The following is a 16,880-nucleotide window of genomic DNA, read 5'->3' on the forward strand; positions in this document are numbered from 1 at the left end:
TCGTCCGCTTTACAGTTCCCTGGGATATCTCTGTGGCCCGACACCCAGAACAGGTGAATTTTGAACAGTTCATCCATCTCGTTCAGAGATCTGCGACACTCGAGGGCGGTTTTTGTGTTCAGAAATACGTTCTCCAGGGATTTAATGGCTGCCTGGCTGTCTGAGAAGATATTCATGCGAATCGTCGTTATGGCATTATATCTTAGCCATTCCACCATTTCCTTAATTGCAAGGATCTCCGCTTGATACACACTGCAATGGTCGGGTAACCTTTTCGATATGACCAATTCTAGATCTTTAGAGTACAGCCCAAAGCCCACCTGGTCGTTTAGTTTGGAACAATCTGTATGGAAGCCTATGTAACTTCTGTTACCAGTGATATCGTAGTTGCAATCGGTTTTATAGTAGCACAGTACTTTTTATCAAAAAGCGCCTCAGGTAGGGTGTAATCCTCACTGCCTGGAACATCGGATATTGTATCAAGGATAACACAGTGCCCGTAGCCGCCACATGACCAATGAAAAAGCTCCCTTAACCTCACGGCAACACAGTGCCCGTAGCCGCCACATCACCAATGAAAAAGCAATCTTAACCTCACGGCAGTCGTCGCTGCAATTTGTCTAGCCACAATGTCCAGAAGCATTAGATGTAGCATTAAATTCAGTGCATCAGATGGTGTCGTCCTTAGTGCGGCTGTGATGCACAAACAAGCCATCCTTTGATTCCGTTTAAGTATTGAGCAGTAGGTGGACTTTTGAAGCGCCGTCCACCAACCACAACACCATATAGCATTATAGATCTGACAACTGCAGTATATACCCAACGCGGTCCAAACCCCCAACTTTTACAGCCATGTATTTTGCGCTTTCTGTAAACGGAACATTCTCTCCTCTTAAGGAGACAGGTTCCATTGTAGTCAACTTGTATCTCCTGCTGAAAAGAACAACTTCTGTCTTGCACGGATTTATACCTAGACCACTTTCGGTAGCCCACTTTGCTGTTGCACGTTGGGCTTCCTGAAGTTTATCTCTTAGAGTGCGTGGAAACTTTCCTTTAACCGCAATTGCTACACGTCATCAACATACGCGACCACTTTTACACATTTTACTTCCAGAGACAATAATATATTGTTAATGGCTATATTTCAAAGTAGAGAAGACAGTACACCTACTTGGGGTGTTCCTCTGCTGACCCATCTTTTAGACCTACAGATCCCAAGCCTGCCGTAATGCATCTTTTAGTAAGTAAGTTATCAATAAACTTTCTTACGGTAGAGTTGATGCCTAGAAACTCCAACTCCTTCATGATTGACGTCGGTTTTATATTATTAAAAGCCCCTTCAATGTCAAGAAATGCTACCATTGTATATTCCTTGAAAGCGAGAGAACCCTCTAGGTAGCCGACTACGTCGTGAAGGGCTGTTTCAGTGGATTTGCCTTTACTATATGCTGCCGCGACAGGTGATCTCCAGTGATCTTTGCCCTAAGATATATTTCCATCAACTTTTCAAGAGTCTTCAGCATAAAGAATGACAGACTAATAGGACGGAAATATTTCACCTTCGTGTGGTAAGGTTTTCCTGCTTTCGGAATGAAAATGACTTTCGTGTCCCTCCATCCCACAGGTATATATGACATGCTGATACAAACAGAGTATATCTCCCTAAGCCAGGGAAGCAGTCTATCAGACACAGCTTGTAATTCAACCGGTGATACATCATCAGGTTCTGGCGACTTAAAGGAGTCGAAACTTTTTATCGCCCAAAGGATTTTCGGACGAATTGAGCTGAATCTTCGAAATTCAGCTTTATTGGGGCTGTTGCTTTCAAATGGGGGTGGAAGGAAATTTTTGAAAAACAGATTTTGGTAATACCAAATTGTACCGAAATTGATACCATTTGGTACTTTCTCTACGGTTTGAGTAAAAACTTAAAATATACTATAAAAATAAAATTTTTACATAATTATCTATAAAATCATATAAATACAATAAACTTTCAACCAAGTTTTTTATAAAATTTCTAAACACCTGCATTATATTGACCACTTTTAATAAAACACATCTATTTGGTACAATTTGTACCGAAATTGATACCATTTGGTACTTTCTCTACGGTTTGAGCAAAATCTTAAAATATACTATAAAAATAAAATTTTTACATAATTATCTATAAAATCATATAAATACAATAAACTTTCAACCAAGTTTTTAATAAAATTTCTAAACACCTGCATTATATTGACCACTTTTAATCAAACACATCTATTCCCACACATTCTCCTTTCTAACATTTCTAAACAATGCTGCCTACTTAATAGTCTTACTTTAACAAAAAGAAAACTAAGTTGTAGAACTTTAGTGTAGTTCCCACTATTCCGTTATGTCGTAGGTTGTAACAAATCTTCATTTCTATGTGTTGGAAAATTGCCATAAACTCTTCTGTTTCTTATAAAGAATATTTCAAAGAACAAAACCTTAAATTCTGTATAATACAACAAAATCTGTAATTTTTCCCAAACTATTATAATTGACCCAATGGTTCATAAGCTGATGCGAAGAGAACAAACCAATGACCAACATGTTTAATTTTTCAAATTCTTTAGCTAGTCGTCTAACTATCTTTTCTATAGACATTGTCTAGTGTGTGCGATGATGGCTGGTGTCTCTTGTTACCCATTCAAGCGTCCATCCATCCATTCATTCATTCATTCATCCATCCATTCATACTTTTTTTGTCTCGTTACAATTAACTCCAATTTCTTTGGACACATCACACAGTATAAGCCATCGACTTTTCTTCATTGTTGTCAGAGCAGTGCATAGGGAAAATAATGGGAAGCCTAGAAAATAAAGAGAGACGGACTTGTGCCCAGGCGTTTTGGGTTCTAATTTCACACAAAAAAAAATATTAAAGTACAAATTCGTGTTACACTTATTAACCAGGCTAGGGTGCTGTGGCAGGTTACAAACTTGTGGGGCTTACAAAAGCCATGTTATGAGGTTAATAAAACTTGCTATCTTTCTGCTGTAAGCTGTTAACCTCTTAAATAAAGATTGTCGTGTAGGGTCTAATTGTGCTAAGTGCAGTGGCACTTGGACATAAATGGCCCGCTTAAGATAGTGGCAGGGGTGCCACTAAAAACAAGAAATAAAAAAACTGAAAAATTAAAAGTTTACAGAAAATGTTTTCAAAATTTGGTAGTAATAGGTAAATTTTTAAAAATCTTATTTCCAAACAAAAATGTTCTCAATTTTTTTATAGATAATTTTGTCATATTTAATTTATATAGAAAATTTTGTAAAAAAAAAAACTTTTTATAAAAAGAAAATATCAAAAATTTAATTTTAATAGACAATTTTGTCAACATTTTTATAGAATGTAGCAGAGCCCGGCCCGCTCAGTTGCGCCTTAATTTACACCATGCGAAAAATATGTATCTTATTCTTAGTTTATACAGAGGATAGGCAACATTTTAATTATACAGATTTTTTCTTCAAAATTCTTTATTCTATAGAAATTTTGTCAAAGTATTTTTCTTATCTTTGCCAAAGATAGGCACTTAAACTACCTAAAACACCCATTGTTAAGGGCAGTCTTAGGGTTAGAAAGTCAAAAAATTATTCCACAAACGACTACAACGAAATTCTTATATTCTATTGGGGAGCCCAAAAAGTAATTGCGGATTTTTTAAAAGAAAGTAAATGCATTTTTAATAAAACTTAGAATGAACTTTAATCAAATATACTTTTTTTACACTTTTTTTCTAAAGCATGCTAAAAGTAACAGTTGATAACTGACAGAAGAAAGAATGCAATTACAGAGTCACAAGCTGTGAAAAAATTTGTCAACGCCGACTATATGAAAAATCCGCAATAACTTTTTGGGCAGCCCAATATTTTTCTTTATTTTAAGTACCGACAAGTTGCCATACCAAAGATGAATGCTACATGATCAACTTTGACCACTCTGCCCTCGCTTTGCTCGTATTGGCGTCTCCATTCAGTTGATCCAATTGTAAACAGCCTATAGATGGCGCTAAATTAAATGTTAGTAGTACTCGCTTGGAGTGGCTTAACGCCTATAACTATAAATGACTACCTTATAAATAGCCATAATTTAGTCTTTTTTTTTAATCAAGTCAAATTGCCATATTAAACGATTTTCTGTGCTAAAGAACTTATTTGCCGGTCTATTTATTGGTGCGATGGCGACAGTTCTTGGTAATTAAACCATGTACAACTTTTAAAGAGAAAAGTGTGGCTCAGCAGCACGTCGTTTGGACTTGTCAGGGAAAAGAAGGCCCCTTATAAATGGTAGCCACATTGACGTTAAGGTTTACATCTTCTCCTATCACGCTGAATGAATCGTCATAATTTTGGGGGTATAGCGGCCTATATTTATTTGAGACCCCAAATTAATTAAATCACACAGTGTTCTATTAGGTCATTATTATTGATCGACTGTTTTAGGCTGAGCTATATGAGCAGAATAATTATATCAGATTCGCAGTCCACAGCCTTATGCCTTTCATATGTACCCCATATACAATCATGATTGGTGTATGGAGACGTTTGGTGAAGGGCGTCTGCAAGAGGCTTATGCGCCACACCACAAATTTGAATGACGCACTCCACTGAAAAATATCTATCACTTGAGCCCCATTGTTTTAATTGGTCAAATAACCTAGGAGGTAAAGAACCACCTAGATTCGTCGAAACAATGTTTAATGTCGTATTCGAAATCTGCTCCCAAACAACTTTCATTTGAGCGGACCCCCAATTAATTGGACCTCATTTTTTATGTCATATTCGGAGGCCACCGTAGCGCAGAGGGTAGCATGTCCGCCTATTACGCTGATCGCCTGGGTTCGAATGCTGGCAAGACCATCAGAAAAAATTTTCAGCGGTGGTTTTCCCCGTCTAATGCTGGCAACATTTGTGAGGTACTATGCCATGTAAAACTTCTCTCCACAGAGGTGTCGCACTGCGGCTCGCCGTTCGGACTCGGCTATAAAAAGGAGACCCCCTTATCATTGAGCTTAAACTTGAATCGGACTACACTCATTGATATGTGAGAAGTTTGCTCCTGTTCCTTAGTGGAATGTTCATGGGCAAAATTTGCAATTTCCAATTCGTCGTCTACTCCCGAATACCTTTCATTGGAGTCCCATATTGATATGTATGTCCTGTTTGGGGGAGTTAGGCAATATGTCTGTTTGGTTAGGCAACCCCTTGCGTAACTGAACCTAATTTTTAATACCATATTCGTATTCTAATCTCCAATACCTTTCATTTGATAGCCATATAGTCCCTATCGGTCCATATTTGATTTGAGTGATGTGTTTGGGGTAACGGGTGAGGCTGAGTCCCCTTTTGATATTAACAAATTATATATAAATATAGCCTTTTCCCTTCCAGACAATATTCGTAATCTACTTCCGAAAACCTTTCATTTGAATCCCATATTGTCATGATCGTCCAATAAGCCTATTTGAGGTGGTCTTGGGGCGGCTCCCCCAGTTACTTGGACCCAATTTTTGATATGAAATTCTTACTCTACTCCTTTCATTAGATCTGTCTACTTTTATTATTGGGTGTTACTTTTAGGGTAAGGGGGAGGGTCCGACACTCTTCCGATATCAAAAAACTATATAGCCTATGTTTCCTTCCAGACCAACCTACATAATCTGTGAAAATCGGTTCAGACGTTTTTGAGTCTATACGGAACAAACAAACAAACCGACAAACAAACACAAATTGATTTTTATATATAAATTGATTTTTATATTAATTCCTTTTTGTTTTGGGTAGAATGGGCGAGGGGGATTGCCCACTGACACGTCCTTTCATTTGTTTAAAATATGTTCTCTATCATCTTACCAGACTGTTTGGTGTTGTTTATATTTGGAGGAGAGGGTCGGTCCCCCCGACGCTGAGGCCCAAAAGACCATTTATTTGAGTCCTTTATTGTCACTATCTACATGTTCTGCTGAACGTGACCCAGAAACCTGGGTTCTTATATCAATATTAGATTTGAACTCTACTGTCATAGACTTTCTTTTTATTATCCCTCTCGATCTACACGTCCTATTGAAGGGTATTTAGTGTGTAGACCGGTCCCAGACTCTATCGCAAATGTGTATACCAGATTCCTAGTCATCTTCCAAAGAACTTTCGTTTGATATCCATTTTGTCCTAAAACAGGATATTCATGCCTGTTTTAGGAGTTTTTGGGGTAGGGGAGGCCCCGTGGACACCATGGACCAAACTCTTTTGACAGATGTGTACTCAACTTCCAAATACCTTTCATAAGATACCCATATTGTCCCAATCAGTAAATATGTACTGTTGAGTGATTTTGGGGGATGGGGATGCGACGCAGACACAAAGGAATAAATTTATATATCAGGTTCTTTCTCTACTTTTAAATAGCTTTAATTTGATATCCATATTGTCCCAAATGATAAATATGCCCTGCTGTGGGGCTGTAGGGTTTTTCGGGGGTATGGACCCCCCGAACACTTAGGGTGAAATTTGTATAACAATTTCCTACTCTACTCTTAAATACCTTTTATTTGATACCCATATTGTCCTAATCGGTAAAAATGTCCGTTCGGTTGGCTTTTGGGATGGGGCGTCCCCCCTATTTGACCCCAAAATTTTACACCAATTTTGTGTTTTTGGGGTACCATCAGAAAAAGTTTCAGCGGTGGTTATTCCCTCCTAATGCTGGCGATATTTGTGAGGTACTATGTCATGTTAAAGCTTCTCACCAAAGAGGTGTCGCATTGCGGCACGCCGTTTGAACGCGGCTATAAAAAGGAGGCCCCTTAGCATTAGCTTAAATTTGAATCGGACAGCACTCAGCAATATATGAGAAGTTTGCCCCGGTTCCTTAGTGGAATGTTCATGGGCAAATTTGCAAATATGGTGGCATACAAAATTTCGCTTAAATCGGTACACCCATCTCCGTGATCTGGTGTTTTTGAAATTTGAAGGGGAGAATTTTTGTCAAATTTTAATTCTATAGAAAATTTTTTCAAAATTTTATTTCTATAGAAAATTTTACTTCTATAAAAAATTTTCTCAAAAATTTATTTCTATAGAAAATTTTGTCAAAATTTATTTTATAAAAAAATTTTTCAAAATTTTAAAAGAGCAAAGATCTTTTCCTTTATTTCGTTACACCCATTCAGAAGGCTATGAGATTCCACGATTCGAAGGCATTCACAATAGAAAAGGCAGCACAATACAAAAATGTTCAAAGTTTAAGGAGCGCTACGTTTCTTACTCCCTCTGATAAAAGGCGATCTTCGTGTCCAAATACCCAACAGCTTAAGATCGAACATGGCATTCAGCTCCTCGTTCGGGACCTTCTTGCTCCTGCGTTCCCCTGTAACTTCTCGATCAGCCTGCGGAGCGCACAGTTGTTCTGAACCTGATGCCACACCATAGGTAATAATCGGCGGATTTAACGACGCACAGTGGGACAAACAGCAAAGAAATTGGAAAATATTCCACAATTTTTTATTTGTTGATCTGAACGGAAAAAAACTGTTCCAGTCATTTGTAGAAAAAGACATAGCAAATGCAACCCAGGCGTTCAGCTTCATAGGCAGATATGCTAACCTCTCCGCTACGGTGGCCTCCAGAGAAAGACATAGGCTTTCTGTAAAATGGCGTTGTTGGTCTATATATAATGCAGTTGGTCTATATATAATAATTTGGAAGAAGAGCTTGACGAGGTCTAAAAAAGATGGAAAATGTACCATGCCATCATAAATCGTTAAGGAAGTATGCATAGTTTAATTATAAAATATCAAAATTTTGCCTTGGTTCGCTATTCCGTTTGTAACACCTCAAAATATTGATCTTAAACCCCATAAAGTATATATATTCTTGATCGTCTTGACATTTTAAGTCAATCCAGCCATGTCCGTCCGTCTGTCAGTGGAAAGCACGCTAACTTTGGAAGAAGTAAAGCTAGGCGCTTGAAAATTTGCACAATACTTCCTATTAGTGTAAGTCGGTTGGGATTGTAAATGGGCCATATCGGCCCATTTTAGATATAACTCCCGTATAAACCAATGTCCAGATTTTACTTATTGAGCCTCTAGAGGCACAATCTTTATCCGATTGCTGAAATTTTGCACAATGACTTCTCCAATAACCTTCAACTTTTTCGTCAAGTATCGTTCAAATCGGCCCAAACCTGATATAGCATCCATATAAACCGATCTCCCGATTTTACTTTTTGGGCCACTGGAGGAGGCAATTTTTATCGGATTTGGCAGAAATTTTGATCAAAAACCTCTCCACGAACCTCTAACTTACGTGTAAAGTAAAAGGGTCGATTCAGCCCAAAACCTGATATAGCTTTCTTATAAACCGATCTCCTGATTTTACTTCTTGAGCCTCTAGAGGATGTTATTCTTATACGATTTTTCTGAAATTTGCCACAGTCGCAGTATCCATGACGTCTAATTAACGTGCCAAATATGGTCGGAATCGGTCCATAACCTGATATTGCCCCCATTTAAACCTATCTCCCCATTTTACTTCTTAAGCCCCTCTAGGGCGCAATTCTTATCCGATTTAGATGAAATTTCGCACAATGGGATCTACTACTAAACAAGCGCAAACAGACAGAATTTTATTTTTATAGAAAATTTTGTCAACATTTTATTTTAATAGAAAATTTTTTCAAAATTTAGTTGAAATTTCGCACAATGGGATCTACTACTAAACGAGCGCAAACAGATAAATTTTATTTTTAAAGAAAATTTTGTCAAAATTGTATTTTTACAGAAAATTTTGTCAACATTTTATTTTCGTAAAAAATTTTGTCAACATTTTATTTTTATAGAAAATTTTGTTTTATAAAAATTTTGTCAAAATTTTATTTCTATTGAATTTTTTTTTTTCCAAATTTAATTTCTATAGAATTTTTTTCAAAATTTTAATAAATCTTTTTAAAAAAAGCTTTGTCAAAATATTTGATCAAAATTTTGTTAAAATTTAATTTCTATAGAAAATTTTACTTTTATCAGGCCTGTTCCGGGTTTCGAATTCGGAAAACGAAAAAAATGTTTTGTCTATATTTTCGAAGTCTTCTTCGGTTTGAAATCATCTTCAATATAGAAATTCCTTTTACAAAATAGATATTGCAACGTTAGCCAGATGGAACAATCTGAAAATTTTTCCGTTTTGGATATTGGAAAACCTGAAAAGGCCTTTAAAAAATTTTTGTTTGCATGGCAACTCTGTTGCCTGCAGCATATGTAACCCAGGCAACTCGTCTTGCATTACAGCCAACTTTGTTGCGACTTCCGGTTTTTTGAAATTGCCAACAAAACTCTTTGGCTGGGCCAAAAGTCAGTACAAAAAACGCAAGTGGAAGGTGAACCTCAATGGGTATTACACCTTTGTACGTTAAAATTTATATGTCTCTTGATGTAGTGTAACATAAAGTTTTATGTATTTAAACATGCGTGTTAGTATTTCAGTTATTTTCGAATCTCAAAACCTTAAAAAATTGGCTCTCATTTGCTGTCCATTTTTTGTTTTTTGTTAATTTTGGTCAATTCTGGCATTGCATGTTGCTTCTTGAGTGTGATTTTCCATTTTAGAGATTAGATTTTGTTTTTAATTTTTTTAAGTTGTTTTTCGGCTCGTTTTGACAGTGACACAGATTTTTCTTCTTGGATTTCCTTAACGGAATTTCACAATATTCGTGTGATATTGCACTTGTGGTGTGGTCTTCACAACTAGTTAAGTGATTTTTTTCTAATCGGTTTTTTTTTTTGTTTCAGTCAACTTTAGTTAACATTTATGGTCATTTGTAAAATATTTTAGAAATGTTAAACATTCATCACCATATACAATGTGCAATGGCTATGAAATAGAATCTCGATGAAATTTGAGCACGTCGTCATTTCAGGTATCACCAACGACCACCAGTAGAAAATGATGCGAGAAAACAGCATTTCGGTAAAGCTATTTGAACTACATTTTCATAGTGGACGGGTGTTAAGTAAAATACACTTAAAAAAACAAAAACAAAAACTGCACAAATAAATATTTTATGAAATAAAATTTTCCGAAAATTTTCTATAGAAATAAAATTTTCTATAGAACTAAAATTTTCCGAAAATTTTCTATAGAAATAAAATTTTCCGAAAATTTTCTATAGAAATAAAATTTTCCGAAAATTTTCTATAGAAATAAAATTTTCCGAAAATTTTCTATAGAAATAAAATTTTCCGAAAATTTTCTATAGAAATAAAATTTTCCGAAAATTTTCTATAGAAATAAAATTTTCCGAAAATTTTCTATAGAAATAAAATTTTCCGAAAATTTTCTATAGAAATAAAATTTTCCGAAAATTTTCTATAGAAATAAAATTTTCCGAAAATTTTCTATAGAAATAAAATTTTCCGAAAATTTTCTATAGAAATAAAATTTTCCGAAAATTTTCTATAGAAATAAAATTTTCCGAAAATTTTCTGTAGAAATAAAATGTCTATAAAATTTATAGGAATCTCATTTTGACAAGATCTCTACGGCGACCTGTCAGTATTAGTCTAGGCGTTTAAAGCCCTATTTAAATTTTAATTTAAAACTTTTTTGTTTTAATTTTTTTAGTTAAATATTTTATGATTGAACATATTTTCTTCAATATTTAAATTAGCTACCCCTACGCACGTCATATCATTTCTTTTCCGCAACCAAATAATAGCCATTCCAAACCAATTAGCTTCTAGATACAATTTTCTAATAGTTCTCATGCTAGAAAACAAGTTAATTTTATAATTGCACAATACTAGAATTAGATGAGTGGGTTTTTGCTTTGGAACTCAATCATTGCTACACAATGAGCATACAATGATTTACTTAACTGCTTTCATTGGTTTTTAATTGTTTAAATGTTAGTAGATTATTTAACACATTGGTCATATTTTTTTTGGAGTTGTTGTGCCTTATTTGAATTGAAAACGAAGTCAAGAGCTATTAAAACAATGATCAACTACTGCAATATCCATTTTATTGCTACTTTTTATAAAATAAAACTCAAAATAAAATCTTTAACGATTCAAATCTGGGTTTATTATTATAATCCCCAAAAAAAGTGATGCCTATCTTTGGAATCTTAGATTAATTAAAAACTCTTAATTCAGATGTAGATTTTCCTTGATAGAATTTATAGAAAAAAAATCAAAGCCATCTTAATGCACCTGATGGAAAACAAAGATGATCGAAAAATGACTCATAATGGTTTGAAGTTTCTATGGCAATTATCATTACCATGACTAACATTAATTGAAGCCAAAAAGTGATCGATTCAATTCCCTAGACGTGACCTCCCATCGAGACTTTGGCTTGTGCCAAAAAAACCTCATTTTTTACTGTTTTTATTAAATTTTCTTCAATTCTCACCCCACCCCTGAACAATAACCATTTCAATATTGTTGATGTTGCCCCATAAAGTATGCTTCATATTTTAGTTATGTGGTGAATTTACAAGCAAAACTGATTACTATGGGACCTTTACATCTTTTACTTATCTCTCACCTAAACCAGATAAAGGTCAAAACTGAATGTGCTCGTTGAGCTTTGGTGTTGAGCGTCGCGTTGCAAATTCCACAAAAGCAACGAGGAAAAGTAAAAAAATCTTCAACTTTGACGCTTGGAAACGAGCGCCATTCGATGTTGCCACACTTGAAGTAGTGTTTTTGGTCATCAAAATTAAAAATTGTTCAACTTTTGCGAGTTGCTCTTTAACATTTGTTTTCAGAGTTGCATTTTTTAAGGCGACGATCCTCAATGCGCTCATTCTATTTAGGCTTTAAGTTTGTTAAATTGTGGTTAACTTTAATATATAACGAAACTGAAAATTTACCATATAAAAGTTTATTAATTAATAACCTTCTAAAAGAAGTATTAAAAAGTAGAGCAGTGACAGGCACACTAACACATTTGCACACTATCTTTAGGCGAAAGAGGCAACTCTTGGCCTACGTACCCGCAAGAGAGCTTTTGGTAAACGTTGGTGATTTTGACAGCTTCTCATGCACTAGCTGTGTAATGCTGTTGCCACATATAATAGGATATATGGTGTTGGGATCTGCTGGGCGGTATTTTAAAAATCCACCTAACTTCCTCAATACTCGCAGGATGGCTTTTCTGACTTACATACGGTTGATTCTTACATACGAATGGTAAATGACCACGTGAGGTTTTGCTTTTAAAAAAGCAAAAACAAAAAATCCAAATGAACCGGCCCGTCGCTGTGCTGTAGGTTAATGCAGCCTAAGCACGAAAAGCACTTGCAGTGACATTCAAAGATTGTTCAATATCACACACTTGTACAAATTTTATAAGTTCTTTGCTGTGCTATTCTTTGAATATAAATCTTTGAATATGATCTCGAGCTGGACCATGTTTGAAAAATCGCGAAAAGATTTTAAAGATCAAAGGAAAAGAGCGCAAACAAACGAACTGGCCCGTCGCTGTGCTGTAGGTCAATGTGGCCTAAGCACGAAAAGCACTTGCAGTGACATTCAAAGAATGTTAAAGTGCACAACAAAAGGGTTTGGCAACGTTGATGTGTTTTTGTTCTTAACATTGATGATTAGTAGTTTGTATTGGAATAGTGGAAAGTAAGGCTTTCTTCTCTCTTACTGCACTAGGGAGAGTTAGAGGACTGATTGAGCCCTGTTTCAAAACAAAAGCGTGTCCTAGACCGTACTCAATAGGCACTGGGTATGAGGGGTACCTTAATCAATTTGACAAAGGTGCATGGGATATCAGAAATGAAGAAGCATGGGATATCATAAATCGCCATCCACCATGCCAGTCAAAGTGTTTTCAACTATCACAGACACTTCCCCAACTTTTATAAGCTCTTTGCTATGCTATTCATTAAATAGAAAGCTTTAAATATGATCTCGAGCTAGTCGATGTCCGTAAAATCACGAGATAGAGGTTTAACTTTAATCGGACAGCACTCACTGGTATTCCTTAAAGGAATGTTCATGGGAAATTTAGTAGTATACTAAATGGAGGCCACCGTAGCGCAGAGATTTGCATGTGCCTATGACGTTGAATGCCTGGGTTCGAATCCTGGCACGAACATAAGAACATATTTCAGCGGTGGGTATCACCTCCTAATGCTAATACTTTGCCATGTAAAAATTTCTCCCCAAAGAGGTGTCACTCTACGGCACTTCGTTCGGACTCGGCTATAAAAAGGAGGTCCCTTATCATTGAGCTTGAAATTGTATCGGACGGCACTCATTGGATTTGTGAGAAGTTTGCCTCAGTTCCTTAATGGAATGTTCATGCAAATTTGTATTTTACTAAATGGACCTCAAAAAGAGTCATGCATAGATATTTGCAAACTGTTGAACTGTTATCCACTGCCATGGATTCCCAAGATTCGACCCGTGTTTTTAGTACTTATTGTTAATTAAAAGACCATTTCACTCTATGGAAACCCTAAGAACTTGGCATACCTAACTTCATCACTTATCTAATGTTTTATACAGCCTAAAAGTATGCTAAGAAATTTTAAAAATTTTGATATTAATCAATCAATGACACCCAAATAACGTTTAAATTGTTAATATCAAATCTAATGCACAATGATATAAAATTGAAATCATATGTTGGTTTTGTAACATGCAAGGTTGCTACTTTTAAAACATAATATAGACATTACAATTTGTGAAGTAAACGTATTTAAGTGGATCTTTTTAATTCATGCATATAGGAGACCTTAGTATTTAACTTTTTTTTCGTGCCTTCAATTTATACCCACTTGCCCAATGAATCATCTCATTTGGGTACAATCCACCATGGCACTTTACATAACATTCAAATCATCATACGCCTGTACTTGTAAAACTATCATCTTCATCAAATATGGCTACAAGCAGACGGCAAAAACAAAAAAATGACAATAATTATAGAGCTCTTGACATTGAGATGTGTAGATGATGAATACCACCGAGAGATAAATGTGAATGAATTCATTTCACGTAACATCAACACCATATTTAACAGAGTGGGTGTCATATAACGAAAGCGATGAGATGGGCGCTTCAAAAGAAAAAAAAAACTAAAATAGAAATATTTCATGTCATCATATGTTTGCCTTCTCTTGTGCATAGTTAGTTGGTCGTGGGAGTTAAAGAGCTCTTCCTATCTATCTATCTAGACTTTTACAATCAAAATTGTGCAAATGTTTTGAGTTATAGGAGGGGGGATAAGGGTCTTTACACATATGAATGAATGAGTTTGGAAGTGTGTCTTAAGAAGTATCTGAACTTTTTGTTTGATTTTGGATACTTACACATTGGTCCTGGGTGTGGGCACCGGTGTTCGCTTACTTTGCGACGCTGTCAATGAAGACCGCCGCAATTGTGATGCTTTGGATAGATCCTCATCTTCGTCCTCACTGCCAAAGGGATTCCTAGAAATGCGTGGTGGTGGTGGCCTGGGTGGTGGAATCTTGGGAGTTGATATAGTCGAATTTTGCGACTTATCCAATTCAATTTCATCATCTGAGGAATCAAAAGGATTACAACTTATGACCTTGGCTGGTTGTTTGGGTATGGGAGGTTTACGTAAAACCACATTTTCTTTATTCTCTTCGTTGGGCTCATCTTCATCGTCCGACTTGAAGGGATTCAAATCTTCAGGATATTCTTCCAAGGGTGGTTTATTGGGTGTAGAGCTATTTCTGAGAGGTGAAGAAGAAGGTGGTGAGACTTTTGGCTCAACTTTTGCGCTTTCCTTTTCTTCCTCTTCTTCTTTCGCTTCTTCCTTTTCAATTGACTTGTGCTTATCTTCTAATAGTTCATTGTCTTTTGTTTCCATTACTAAAGGCACTTCTTGTATTGGTTTCTCATTAGGCGGCTTTTCCAGACTTTCAGTTACAGTTTCAGTGTTGGTGTCATCATCCATTTGCACCATGGTTGTATCTTCATTTGGATCTTTCTGTGTTATAGATGTAGCACACACTTGCTCATCTTCCATTGAGCGGCTTAAAGACTCATCTTCTTTTAATTCCATAGGGGGTGTTGTAGGTGCTGTTGTTGTTATAATTGGCATTGGTGCTATGGGTGTTTTTGGTGGTGTTGTTAATGGTGGAGTTGAAATATTCAAATTTTCCTTTGCCTTAGTAGCGGCTGATATAGGTGATGATTCTTTTGCTTTTTCATTATTTGTAATTACTTCAAATTGTTGCAGGCGAGCACGTACCACACTAAGCCTTTGGGTGGTCTCCTTATCCTCCACGCAAGGTGTCGAAGCATGTAGGGTGTTGTGGTTATCCTTCAAAGATTTTGTGCGTAATTCAACCTCATTTTCGGTTTCTCCAATTGGTTTGTCACTGGTTTCAATTTTCTCTCCAGAAGGCTTAGTGCTGTTCACTTCTTCAAGTGCCGTTGTTGTGGTTGTAGTTGTGCTCTCTAACTGCTGTGCAGCCTCGATTTCTGTTTCCATTGCCATCATGGAATCATTCACCTTAGCTTTGTCTTTGGTAACACAATCATTATCATTAGTTTCATTACATGCTAAATTATTTTCTAATTCTATTTGCTGTATTGTCTCCGTCATTTGGGATGTTAAGTTTGGTTGAGGGGCCATTTGCTGGGCAGCTATAGTTTTTGCTTTATCATCATTATCTTCCAGCTCAGTATTATTATTCGTTTTATCGTGGGACTTCAAAGAGGATCTAAGACTAATTTTCAATTCCGAGGTTTGTCTGCCTGTTGAGTTGGTGGGGGAGCGGGATTGCGATCTTGAACGTATGATATTTTCTTCTTCATCAGCCTTCAAATGGGAGGAATCTGTGGTGGAATTTCCCCCCAATATCAATTGAGCTGAGGCTGTGAAACGTTTGGCTTCCTCTTTCTCCTCTTTCTTTTGCTTCTCATCAGCTGATTCCTGTTCCACCACTAAGGGTGGCAAAGATTTGGGTAACTCCGGAGGCAGTGATACCGAAGTTAAATCATCAGTTTCCTCTGAATCAGTATCCATTTTGGAATTTTGTGCCGATGATGTCAATGACAGGCTTTCCTCATCCTCTTCTGCCTGATTTTGATCCTCAGGCTCATTATCCACTGTGTCATTGAGAAAATTACTTAAAGCTGAATTCATTTTATAAGATGTAGTAGCCATGGCCGATGAATTATTCTCCATTCTTTGTAGACTTTTGGATTTTTCCTCATCGCTTAGACTTTTTTGTAAAAGTTTACTATCGCTCTCTGCAGAACCCTCTCGCTGCTTTTCCGTTGTTTGTTGTTGTTTTTGTTCGAAAAATGCCAAACGATCTCTTATGGAACTGCGTACCGAACGTGTTATGGTGGGTGATACATCACCATCCAATTTACTTCTTAATTGAACTTCTGTGGAAATTTCAGCCGAAGGCGGCGATGGATGTGGGACACTGCTTGCAGCAGCAACATCACCTCCACCATCCACATTTGTGGCGGTGATCTCTTCATCGGGACATGTCTCACAGCAGTATTGATCATCCACTTCAGTTTCATAAAAACTTCCTGGTGTCAATTGGGATCCACATCGGGCACATTTTAGACATGTTCGATGATAGACTTTTTTGCCTACCAGGAGACGTTCTGCCAGAAAGACAGGCAGTTGGCATTTACGACAGGGATCGCGCCTGGGGACGCCGACCACATGGGCCATCTGAAAGATAGAAGGGAAAAAAAGAGTTAGAGATTGTATAGACACACAAACAATTTTAAGTTGTTAGTCATATTAATAACAAGGTTTTAAATATAAGGCAAAATTTCTTATTTACAAAAAAAAGTGAACTTCGTTCAAGTGCCTTACATTAAACCGATTTCTTCAAA

At 36.4% G+C, this 16,880-nt stretch overlaps 1 protein-coding gene across 5 annotated transcripts in view; it reads right to left on the reverse strand.

Annotated features, from left to right (window-relative positions):
* The window catches only part of LOC106088340 (MICAL-like protein 1), a 236,281-nt gene that overhangs the window by 29,973 nt on the left and 189,428 nt on the right, over positions 1 to 16,880 (reverse strand). For all 5 annotated transcript variants that reach the window (XM_059366425.1, XM_059366424.1, XM_059366423.1 and 2 more), the window contains one exon: positions 14,354 to 16,713. In XM_059366425.1, coding sequence (XP_059222408.1) covers positions 14,354 to 16,713 — 2,360 coding nt within the window. The remainder of the gene's footprint in view (positions 1 to 14,353; positions 16,714 to 16,880) is intronic.

This window comes from Stomoxys calcitrans, chromosome 4 (genome assembly GCF_963082655.1).
Source record: "Stomoxys calcitrans chromosome 4, idStoCalc2.1, whole genome shotgun sequence".
NCBI lineage: Eukaryota > Metazoa > Arthropoda > Insecta > Diptera > Muscidae > Stomoxys > Stomoxys calcitrans.